At 40.2% G+C, this 12,403-nt stretch overlaps 1 protein-coding gene across 2 annotated transcripts in view; it reads right to left on the reverse strand.

Annotated features, from left to right (window-relative positions):
- Positions 1–12,403, reverse strand: part of DLGAP1 (DLG associated protein 1) — a 317,851-nt gene that overhangs the window by 250,609 nt on the left and 54,839 nt on the right. For both annotated transcript variants that reach the window (XM_045886989.2, XM_045886988.2), the window contains exon 2: positions 3,768–3,982. In XM_045886989.2, the coding sequence (XP_045742945.1) occupies positions 3,768–3,982 (215 nt within the window). The remainder of the gene's footprint in view (positions 1–3,767; positions 3,983–12,403) is intronic.

Below are 12,403 nucleotides of genomic sequence, written 5' to 3' on the forward strand. Positions count from 1 at the left end.
AAACAATGTAAGAAAGTACAGGAGTACTTTCTCTCCAACATTTCTGACAGAAGATAGGAGTTGAAAACCTCAAACAAAATGTTGCCCCAATCTCACTTGACTAATTTTAGTTATCTTAGTTCATGGCTATGATTCATCCCTAAAGCTGTGAATTGCTGAGGAGGAAGGAGGAAAAAAAAATTGACTTAAATGTCAAAGAAGTAAGAACAAAAATATAGTTTTCTTTTTTGGGGAACTAGAATTCCAGGATATAGGGATCTTTATTTTTTTCTCATGAGGGACTGAATACTTCAAACTTCTAGAGAAATAATGGTCTTGAGTCAAAACATCATTAAGGAATAAAAGACAGCAGTGATTATAAGTCATGTCATGTTTGAATTTTTTGCCTCCATAGTATATTTCCCTTGTCTTCTTGTGTGCCTCTTTAAATACCATTAAACTAGAACTCACTAGGCTCATCTGTAGTTGAGTATGATGGAAGCGTAATACGTAGACTGTAGTGAGGAATGGAATCCCTAATCCAGGTCAAGGAGGAATGAATGGAGATAAACAGATCTATGGGAAATAAGCCTGGGGAATGGGATGGTGGGAAAGAGAATAAGGGCATATTTGAATGATGGTCAGATGCTGTCTTGCTTGCTAAAGAATAGAGAAGGGTTGGTGAAATTCCTTCTTGAGTAAATAAAGAAGTTTCTCAATTTATTAGGAATCCCCCAATAAAGTGGTTGCCATTTTGAATTTCTGTAGGTTTGGAGGAAGAAAATAGTCACTAACTCAGCTCAGTGACTGTTTTCAGTGTCTGAAATAGCTGACCACCTCCACCAATAGCTTAGCCACTACCCGTGTTTGTCTTTTTCTTAAAACTCTTAAAAACTGCTGCTCTTAAAACCTTGAAGCAGTCAAAGAAATATATGATGGTTGTAAAAATAGGGCCCGGGGCTTGAATGGAAGATGATACTATGTAGGAAGCAAAATGAAAAAGAAAGAGTTCTAATGACTTTAGAGCAGATCCCCCACAGCCCTGAAGCTGTGAGGAGACTAGCCCAAGGCATAATTGTTAGAGGTGATTTCTGCACCTACCCCTGTCCTCAGCCTCCTTAGAGCGCTCCCCTCAGCATTCTTGTGCTCCGCTCCTTTCTGTTCTCCTCATACCTGGGTATCACTGTGAGTAGTGGCAATCACTGTTTCTCATTACCCGAGACCTAACGTGTCATTCAGCCAATGTGACAAATGCTTCCTGATAGATCAACTAACAGGATATGAAAGTGGAAGAAGGGACTCTGGAGGTTACGGAATCCCACTGCTTGTTGAGGAAACTGAGTTCTTGAAGGTCTAAGTGACTTTCTTGCCCAAAGCATTCCCTCTTTTGCTTCCTCTGGAGGATGTTAATTAACACCATGGCTGTGTCTGCTTATTATTGTCTCTAGTGGAGAGATATTTTAAAGTCCATAGAAGATATTTGCCAGAAGTTACCCTTGGCCACCCTCATTTTAAACCACCTTGGCAGACTGCCTTTATTACAAATCCAGTTGTTTCTTTAATTTTTTTTCAGAATGCATATATATTTAATTTTCTGAGCCTCTGTGAAGTGTGCCAAAGTACAACAAAAACCTATTTCTATTTTTCATATCCTTGATCCACTTTGACCTTGTGTAGCACTGTTATGGGTTGACTTACATTCCCCACATAGATAGATCAAAGTCCTAACTCCCAGTACCTGTGAACATGACCTTACTTGGAAAACGGGGGTTTGCTGATTTCAATAAGTTAAGATGAGGTCATTTGGGGGGGTTCTAATCCAATATGACTGGTGTCATAAGATAGCTGTGGGAAGACCCAGAAGGGAGAACACCATGTGATGACAAAGGCAGAGACTGAAGTGCAGCAGCTGGAAGCCAAAGAATGCCAAGGATTGCCAGCCACAACCAGAAGCTGGGAAGAGGCAGGAAGGATTGTCCTCAACAAGTTTCTCAAGGAGCGTGGCCCAGCTCATACCTGGATGTCAGACTTCTAGCTTCCAGAACTGTGACATTACAGGAGTGTGTTGTTTCAAGCTACTCAGTTTGTGGGACTTTGGTACGCAGCCCTAGAAAACCAATACCTGCAGTAATCAAGGCAAAGAGGAAGGGCAACTGGAAGCCAAAGGAAAGAAAGAAGAGCTCCTTTGTTGGGTTAGTTTACTAATGCCATTGGTATTAACTTTCTATTGAAATGATCTGGAGAGGGCCCACATGATTCCTTGAAAAAAAATTTGTGAGGGGACTCCCTCTGTCCACTTATTTAAGATACAGTGCATTTTGCTATTTAAATGTTTCCATCATAAAATAATCCACTGTTTTTCAGTGTTCTCTGTTAATAATTTAGTTTGTTTTCCTTAGCCTGAGAGCTTTGGCCTTTTTCTATTTTATTTTGTCTTTTAATATTTTATTTTGTGGCATAATATGAATACATGAATAGTAGTATGTATTTCCTCAAAATATGGGAAAAGGCACTTAAAAATACGAATACCCATATTTCTCAAATGATGATCCAAGCCCTGATATATTCCAAGGTTCTGATTTACTCTCCATAAGTAATATTAAAAATTTAATCAGGTCTTGTTTAAAATAATCAATTTCGTAGTTTCTTTTGTAGTGCTGTTCTCTATTTACAAATAGCACAAATGGAGGTAAGGACTACTTATAATCATATATATATATATTTTAAGATTTTATTTATTTATTTGAGAGAGAGAATGAGATAGAGAGCATGAGGGGGGGAGGGTCAGAGAGAGAGGCAGACTCCCTGCTGAGCAGGGAGCCCGACGTGGGACTCGATCCCGGGACTCCAGGATCATGACCTGAGCCGAAGGCAGTCGCTTAACCAACTGAGCCACCCGGGTGCCCTATAATCATATTTTTCAAAACCCAAAATCGCTTTTTAAGATTTTTTATTTTTATTTTTTTTTATTGAGAGAGACAGAGAGAGAGCATGAGAGAGAGGAGGGTCAGAGAGAGAAACAGACCCCCTGCTGAGCAGGGAGCCCGATGCGGGACTCGATCCCGGGACTCCAGGATCATGACCTGAGCCGAAGGCAGTCGCCTAACCAACTGAGCCACCCAGGCGCCCCCCAAAATCGCTTTTTAAAAATATTTTATTTTTAAGTAATCTCCACACCCAATGTGAGGCTCAAATTTATAACCTTAAGATTAAGAGTCACATGCTCCACTGACTGAGCCAGTCAGGAGCACCCCAAAACCATTTTTAAGGTCTTATAAATTATATGTATTTAGTGTCCAAATTAAAAACCTTTATCAAGAACCTTCACATATGACCCAATTTTAAGCCTAGCCACTTTCTATAAGCCTCTCCAAGATCATCTGCTCTATTATATTACTCAATTATCTGAAAAATTCAAGGGTCTTATAAGGAAGAGTTGACCTGCAGATTTAGTGGTTAAGAAAACATCCAAGAGTTGAGAGACATAGACCTTCTCATTGACCAGGAGCCTTAATTCATTTCAGAAGCCATTCTGGATTGTTTCAAACTTCTTGGGCTTTGGGGTTCAGTTTATGATTTCTGCAGAACACACCTGGATGCCCGTGTCTTTGAAGGCACTGGATACACAAGTCAGACACCAGGTCAAAATCAGTAGACCATTCAGTGCATTGCACTGCTGCATCTATAGGGTGGACTCTGCCTTCGTTACTCTAGGAGTCACACCATCTGCTTCTAGGTGCTAAAACAAGGAGCTGGACTACCAGACGTAGAGCATTGGAAACACTTACTTGAGTGTGGTGAGTTCTGTAAGGGATGGCTGAGTAGCCTTGAGATAGCTTTCTCTTCGGGCAGCCACTTTGGGAGAAGGCTTGGGACTCGTGTCGGAGTCACCACTGTCTTCATCTCCCATGGCCTTGATATAGCTGCCACTCCGCATTCTTCGGCACGGAATTTCGTCGTCTTTACCTCGAGGGGTGTACCCTGTCCAGTCATCCTGAGGAACCTATTCACAGAGAAAACAGATAATTCATTTTTAATAAAATCCTACACTTTGCTTTCCTTTCTTTTCCTTTTTTTGTTATGACCCTGAATGTGGGTAATATAGATAAATTATCTAAAACTTCAGACTTTCATTTCTCAATAATGGTGTTTTACTGTAATAATTGGTTTGAAAATATTTTAATCCATGCAAATCCATGTCATAATCTTTAAAACATCCTGTGTCTTAGGAAAAATTAAAACCATTGGCTTTGATTTACTTCTCATATTTCTCATGCTAATAAGAATAAGAAGAATTCCAAGAAATAATTCCAATAAGAATGCCATTGGAAAGGAGAACAGTTTTATTTGAACTTTTCAGTTATTTGTTTTCAATTGTCATTTAAAAGTTAAGAATCTTTCAGTTTTATCTCCACCTTCCTCACACCTCCCATCTCTACTGTCTTGTATCGAATCTGTCTTCTTCCTAAACCAGCTACATTGACTTCCCAATAACCTAGTCTTTCTGAACCCCTCTTAATTTGAATTCAGCCTCCATAGATCTGCTTAAAGCAGTCTTTAAAGGTTTCCAATGATCTCATGAAAGCTAGTGGCCTTTTCTTAATTTAAATTTTCCTTGGCCTCTGAATACACCACCCCCCGCCCCCACAACCCCTGAAGAGTTTCTCTACTTACCTGGTAGAGCTACTTATCTGAATTGTTCTTTTCCTCTTGCTTTGCTGGATCCTATTCTAAGTCCCCACCTGGGGGTACCATATAAGATAATGTTCTTAGTACACTGCTCCTTTTTTTCTACAGTCATTTCCTTTGAATTCAGCAGAGCACTACACTATGCCATAGAGGGCTTCTTTATGACTTTCTCTTCAGTTCCACTTAGATTTTCCACTTCAACATGGACTCAACCTAGGATCTCATTACTCCTCCATTTAGTAAAAGAAATGCATAATGACCACTCTTTTTATCCATTAAGAAGCAACAAACAATCCATGGTGCATAGAATACTGCATAGGGCTTAATGAAAAGAAACCAGAAAACAAAGGAGGCTGGTTTTTGCCCTTAACATGCTTTAACAGCATGAGAAGACAGAGCATAAACACATTTGGGAACAGTTTCAGATCAACCCATCAGCAAGTTTAAGATAGGGTGCCATAAATGGAACATGCACCGAAGAGAGACTAGAAGTAGGAGTTACCAGTAATGGTGATGGGGAAGGAGTAGCCATGAGGGGCTCCTGGGAACTGGCCAAGTTTCATTGAGAAGGTAAACAGGTATTTAATATTTTGATGCTAACTACTTATTGATTATCCATCAAATAATATACTCTTTTGTTATTAACATTTAACTATGCTAAGGGATTTGCTTACAGTATCTTTTTTTATCAACGTAACAACCCAGCATAATTTTTCTTTGTATTTCTCAGATGAGAAACAAGAACTCAGAGAACTTAAGGGATGTGCCAAAGAACACGCAACTAATAAAAGAACACATAACGGCACTGGCATTCAAAGTGTTTTGGTTTGACTCCAAAGATTAGAATTTACTTAACCTAAATTTTATGATTAATAATATATGAATTTTAACTCTGAAGGGTTCATAAAGTTGTCCACAATGACACCTACACATATTAGACACAGGTTTCTAAATGTTATAAGTTCTAGGAAGTAAGAATAGATGTCCCACTAAAACACAAGAGAGGGGTGCCTGGGTGGCTCAGCATCGGTTAAGCATCCGATGCTTGATTTTGGCTCAGATCGTGATCTCAGGGTCATGAGATCAAGCCCCATGTATGGATACATAAGTCTCAGCTACGAAGGGGCAGAGTTCCAACCTGGCAGCTCCCGGGGCCTTACTCTTGACCCCTATGTGATGCGGTCTCTCTTTCTGGGCTATGATCTTTGGCACCTATGGAACCAAACAACTGTAGTCCCCTGTCACCTTTGTAATCCATTGCATCTGATCCATTTGCTATTTGTTGATCATGGTAATAGCAATGTAGAGTTTTTACTTTTTTAGCTAAAAAGCATCAAAATCACTATAGCAACAAGGAAGATTTCTTAGTGAAATTATAGCTGTTTAGAACAGTCTTGTTTTCCTTCAACTGGAAGGTGACTCACTGCAAAGATATGATCATGTTCAGAACCTCATTATTGGCTTAGCAATTATATTTTATAAATTACGTTGGTACACCTGAGGGTCATAGATGATGCATACAGCACTTGGCCATTTCTCGGTACCGATGCACAGTTCATAAATAAGCATTAGTCTCTGGAATATGTCAGGGACTAAAGACAAACTTATATCAGGTCATGTCAATCATGAAACAAAACATGGCAAATTTCTGTTTAGATATTTTTCCCAAAGTTAGTTTATGGTAGAAACTTGAGCTTGCACTAGAAACGGGTTGCAACTGTTGCTAAGGGAACCAACTGGGAAATATTTAATCTGTATACCTCTCAATGAAATAGTTTTCAAATGATAGCAGCTAAGAAGCTGTATGGAATGGGATTTAAAAATTAATGCATTATTATAGTATATGTGCTGCCGAAGCGAGCACAAAATTAATGCATTATTCATACACCTAAAGGTAGCCTACAACAAGATTACCTATAAAATAATACAGAAATCAGTTCTAGGAAAAAATGTAAAGAAACAGAAAATTAAGATCTTGGAGAAGAAAAATAATGTCGCTGAAGTTGCTACAACTGAGCCAGAATTTTAATTCTGACTCTTTTAAACTCTAAAGCAAAAGGGGAGACAGTGACCGGGTGTATAATTTTCAAAGAAGGCATGCCAATTTGTAAGGGGCCCGAGTGTGAAATGTTACTCCCTTTTGCAGTCAAATGCTCTGCCACTGAGCTATACCCCCAATGTTACTCCCTTTTGAATGGGAAGAGAGGTGAATCATGGGGCACAGCTACCACTGGGATCTAGCCAAAAGTTGATGTGTCTTTCTGCCTCAGTTGCACAGAAAGAAAAAATTTAGGGAAATCCAAAGAAACAACCTTACAGCTGTTTGAGAAAGCCTTCAGTATTACTGGTCCTGGCAGTTTAAGGGAATAGAAGTCTTAGTAAGGAAGGGAAGCTGGAGCAAATAGACACTTGTTAATGACAGACCAGCCAGATGTCCTGCATGTCTGTACCAACCTTGGAGGTGGTTGGACCCAACAAATGTTAAAGAAACAATAATAAAATCAATATAATAAAGGTTAGATGTAACAATAGTTATGAGTTAGAGAAAAAGGATTATTTGCTTTTTAATGCATATGTTTAAGCATTAAACTCCAATAGCTTTATTTTTGATTAAACAAAATGAGGACTTGTGTGCATTTTTCTATTTCAGGAAGAGCCAGTCTATAACTTAGACCATTTGTCACAGTTCAGAAATACAGAAGACTTGCTTCTGACCAAAGAATGACGATAACCAAGTGCTATCATCCTCTAATTCCAGGACGAGGATGTTTTCTTAATTGAAGTAGTGTATGGGCACTGAATGATGGGTCATTCTATTCATAGCCATAGTCTATTCAGTTACAGAACAGGAGAAAATGAAACATGACCTAGTGGGGCATGCTTGCATTTTTCTCAATCTCCTTGCCTGTCTCTCTCTTTGCCTCTCTCCCTCTTCTGTCACATCAGTAAGTAATTTTTGCTTGTTTCTTTTCCAGTCATGGTCTGGGTGCTGGGAATATACAGCAGTGAACAGTTACAAACATTGATCTCATGCTGTGGAGCATACATTCTAGAAGTGCAGGAAGAGATAGATAATAGTCAAGCACACACATAAGTGAACAAGATAATTTCAGGAATCATAAATGCAATTAGGAAAATAAGATGGGTTAATGTAATAACGTGGCTGGAGGGGGACTACTTTAGCCTGTTCCTTGGAGAAGCCACTAGGAAAGCGGTAATATTCCAGAGGAGATCTGTTGCCCAAAGGAGCCAGCCTGGAGGAGAGCTAGGAAGAGCTCCCAGGCAAAAGGATCAGCCAGTGTGGAGTCTCCAGAATAAGAATGAGATTGGTGTGCAATTAAAGCCTGGGAATGAAAATGCCTGTGTGACCGGAGACTACCCAGCAAGAGGAAAGGGATACAAGGAGAGGCCAGGGGTGCGGAGCCAGGTCATGTAGGGTCTTGTAAATCTGTCTCAAATCTTCCTTCCGGGCTGAACTCAGCAATTCTAAAGCTCCCTCCAACTGCTCCAGATTAAACTGATCTTTTTAATGAAATCTATAGCATGTATCTCTACATAAGGGGTCAGTAAACTATAGCTTACAGACTAAATCCAGCTTGCCATCTGTATTTGTAAATAAAGTTTTATTTGCACACAGCCCTTCCCATTCATTACGCACTGGCTGTGACTGATGTCATGTTACAAGGGCTGAGTTATATGGTCATGTTGGAGACTCTATGGCCCCAAAACTAATCCACATCATCTTTCTGTGTACTTAATGTGCATAATCACACAATGGCATTTATATGCACTACTTGTTTTATGTGTCTTTGTGTCATCTCTCTAATTACTGGGTAAGCTCACTGAAATGGGGGAAGCAGTGTTGCTGGGGGTCAAGGGTGTGAGCTCTGCATCTAGACTACCCAGGTCTGAGTTCTTGCTGTGTCAGTAACTAGGCATATGCCTCAATTTTCTTGTCCGTTTCCTACCCCATAGACAGTTAGGCATGGATTAAATAAGGTATGCCCACAAGTGCATAGGGAATGCTCAGTAAAGCTCTTTTAGGGGAGCTCTGCCCTATTGTTAGCACTCAGGTGCTCCCTCATGATGGATGACATTGGCTTTCCAAGAAGACTCTGATGCCTGCTTCCAATCTTCTTCCTCAAAGGAGGAGAAGACATAACTGAAATAGATTAAGCAAAAACATAAAGTCCTAATATACTGTCTACTCCCATCATTTTTAAGTGAGAGTTCCCATCAGGAAGTACTCCCAGCTCTCTGTCCTGGGGTCTCATCGCTGTTCTGCAGGACCAAGAGAGGAGCCACCAGAATCTTGCCTGGCTTCCCAGTGATTGAATCCCAAATGCCTCTTTTTGGTTCACAAAGCAGAAAACCTAGAGGGGAAAAAGCCTCCCTGGGAAGTATATTTGTATTTGAAGGTTTTTGTTTTTGTTTTATTTTTTTATTTTTTAAAGATTATTTATTTATTTATTTGAAAGAGAGAGAATGAGAGAGAGAGAGGGCACATGAGAAGGGGGAGGGTCAGAGGGAGAAGCAGACTCCCTGCTGAGCAGGGAGCCTGATGCGGGACTCCATCCAGGGACTCCAGGATCATGACCTGAGCCGAAGGCAGTCACTTAACCAACTGAGCCACCCAGGCGCCCCTTTGTTTTTGTTTTAAAACCTTGATCCGTGAGCTGTGTATTCCAGATGTATGAGAACTGTCCAGACCAAGAGTGGGAATTTGGGGGCCTCTGGGCTGCATTAAGTTTCTGCTCTGTGCAGCTCGGAGTCACAGAAGTGGGGGAGAGGTTGAAAAGGTAAAGGTAAAGGAGGGCAAGCTTCTTAAGGTTTACCTGGCTATTTCTAGGACCTACTACAAATCCAGCTTTGCTTTCACTCAATGTGTGTGACCTTGGATAAGTCCCTTCATCTCCTTGATTCAGTTTTTCCATCTCTAAAATGGGCATGATAGTAGAATTGTGTGTGTGAATATAGTTTGTGAACTTCAAAGCACCATAAAAATCTGAGAAAAAGGTTAGAAATCTGTCTCTTCATGGCTACTTTTAAAGTATGGCCAGCCATAAATAACTTGGGGATTAAAAAAGCAGTGGCATTTTAGCTGACCATCTTCTACTCATTAAAGTAGATGTTCTAGTGTAAGAATATAAGCAGATGGAATATACATGTTATCCTATATAAAAATATAAAAATTTCATACAGAAAAATGTGTTTCTGTCTCTTTTAGGATCTTTGAAAGTAGACTGTCTTCTGGTGCTGCCAATTTTTTTTCCCCTTTAGGTTTCCCCAAACTCAGTTGAAAGAGGATCACACTCATTCTGGGAGATCTGTGAGCAAAAGCTATGATAAACTAGGGGTCCTTGAAAAAATCTTTCCCATGGGGAACCCTTAAAAGTTATATGATCTGGGGCGCCTGGGTGGCTCAGTTGGTTAAGCGACTGCCTTCGGCTCAGGTCATGATCCTGGAGTCCCAGGATCGAGTCCCGCATCGGGCTCCCTGCTCAGCAGGGAGTCTGCTTCTCCCTCTGACCCTCCCCCCTCTCATGTGCTCTCTCTCTCCTCTCATCCTCTCTCTCAAATAAATAAATAAATAAAATCTTTAAAAAACAAAACAAAACAAAACAAAAGTTATATGATCCAAGATAACACCTTATGTTCTGAGGGTTTCAGTTTGCTGATTGTGGGGGGTCATATCCCCACTTGGTTAACAAAGTTTCCGTTTTGAGTAGATGAAGTATTCTTACTTTGACCCATCTGCAGCTTTCCTCTAGTGTCCAAATGCCACATTTTCCTGAATCGAAGATACCAGTGCAAAGCCCTCAATATTTTTTTTGTGCCACTGAGGAAGAAATCAATGCCACCAACTAAACTCTGACTCTTCCTAGATTATATGATTCATTCCAGTATTAAAGATGCTAAAATGCAAAACATATGTCTTAGAATCAAATGCCTTTTAAAGAACATGTGCAAAAATAAAAACAAGAAATGGATATATTCTGGGGTAGTAACCACAGAACTTAATGTTCCTCTTTAATGGTGACCAAATTAATAACAATAATTAGCATTCATCTGTGTCATGCTTTTGCAAATGCATAAGCTCACATAATGTCTCATCGTCCTTACAACTACCTTGAAGGCTAAGAAGAATTATTTTAATCTTAGCCTGTCAAATAAAGAAATCGAGGTCCAGAGAACTTAGTGGTTGGTATAGGTTGACACTATACCCAAAATAGGGTCTACTCTTCACAGACAGTGATTCCCCCTTTCCCCGCCGTGTTCAGATCTTGGCTGTCTTTTGAGTCACAATTGTTATTTTATGGTAACCTAAATAATACATATTTCACATAAGAAAAAAAGAAAACTTCCCTATGGTTTTAAGACCTGTCTGGAGGAAAAAAAATGTTAATAAAACAAAGGTAGGATTACAAGCCTTGAAGTAGAAGTTATAAGACATACAATTTCAGACATGAGAAGGCTTACTTTTAAAAGGCTCTTCCACAGGATTTGGGGTTTGAGCCCCCACTTCTGCTGGGCTGCACTCAGTATAGCGTAACTACATGTAGAGAGAGTCAGACATTTTGTGTCGATGATGGTCTGAGAGATGAAGCCATGTGGGAGTGACTCCTGCAGAGCGGATTATCTCGAGATGGGAGGTTGAATGGTGAGGTTTGGAGGGATGAAAATGTGTGAGATTTTGGGAAATCTGAGAGCCACAAAAGGAATGCAGACCCTTAGAAAGCTGGGACAGTTGAAATGGAGCGTATGTCCTGAAATACACCAGGGGAGGCCAGTGTAATTGTGTGAGCAGTTCTGGATGGCAGAGGTTTGCGGTGGAAAACCAGAGAATCTAAGGCTGAGGTAGGACTTAAAGCTCTAATTCATCGGGAACCAGAGAAATGGGGAGAAATAATTTAGGCATTTAATTGATGAGATAGGAATAAAGACAATCTAGCAAGTTAGAGCAGTGATTAAAATGGTGGCCATCAATAATAGGTTGATCGTCGCAAGGCTCTCCTCAGCAGCCGTGGATCTCTTCAACAACTGAGTGTTTCTACTAAAGCAACTAGGTAAATGAGGGCGCTTGGCTATGGCTGAGGGGGTCAACCTACTGGGTCTTACCTGAGCTTGATGAAGAAGGGTAAATACGAGGGGGAAAAACTGTATTTATGAAAGGAGAGCTAGGAGGCTGATATTTATGGAATAATCTGACATTTCTGGGATAACCTCAGAGGGCTGGAAGAGATACCTTTGTTACGTGAATACTTCCAGCGGTCCTATGAGATAGGTATTACTCTGTCCATTTTACTGCTACAAAACTTAGACTCAAAAAGCAGAAATGACTATCTCAAGGTCGTAATCATGCGTAGGAGTCTGGCTTTGCCTGACATCAAAGCTTTAATGTCACCCTGCCTCTGATGAATGTACATTGAGTAAGTGACTGAACAAATAAATGGGGTTGGGGAAGGGAGGGCATGCTCCCACTCAACTGTACTTTATTTTTAAAATAAACATGAAATGTAGCTATTGAAATCAGCATAAATATTATCTTGTCACTAATTTGCCAGCACTGTTGAAGAGGGCTTACAATAATAAATACTTAAAATAATTAAGAAGTAAAACAGCATTTGCTGTCTTCCTGGTGTCCTTAGCAACTACTGTTGTGGGACAGCTGGGGGGACTAGAGAACTTGCAGGACAGCCACATCTTTCAAGGATGGCTGTGGGGGCCTGCACGC

Source organism: Mirounga angustirostris, unplaced genomic scaffold (genome assembly GCF_029215605.1).
Source record: "Mirounga angustirostris isolate CCGP_5_RB_7025 unplaced genomic scaffold, mMirAng1.0.hap1 SCAF_14, whole genome shotgun sequence".
NCBI lineage: Eukaryota > Metazoa > Chordata > Mammalia > Carnivora > Phocidae > Mirounga > Mirounga angustirostris.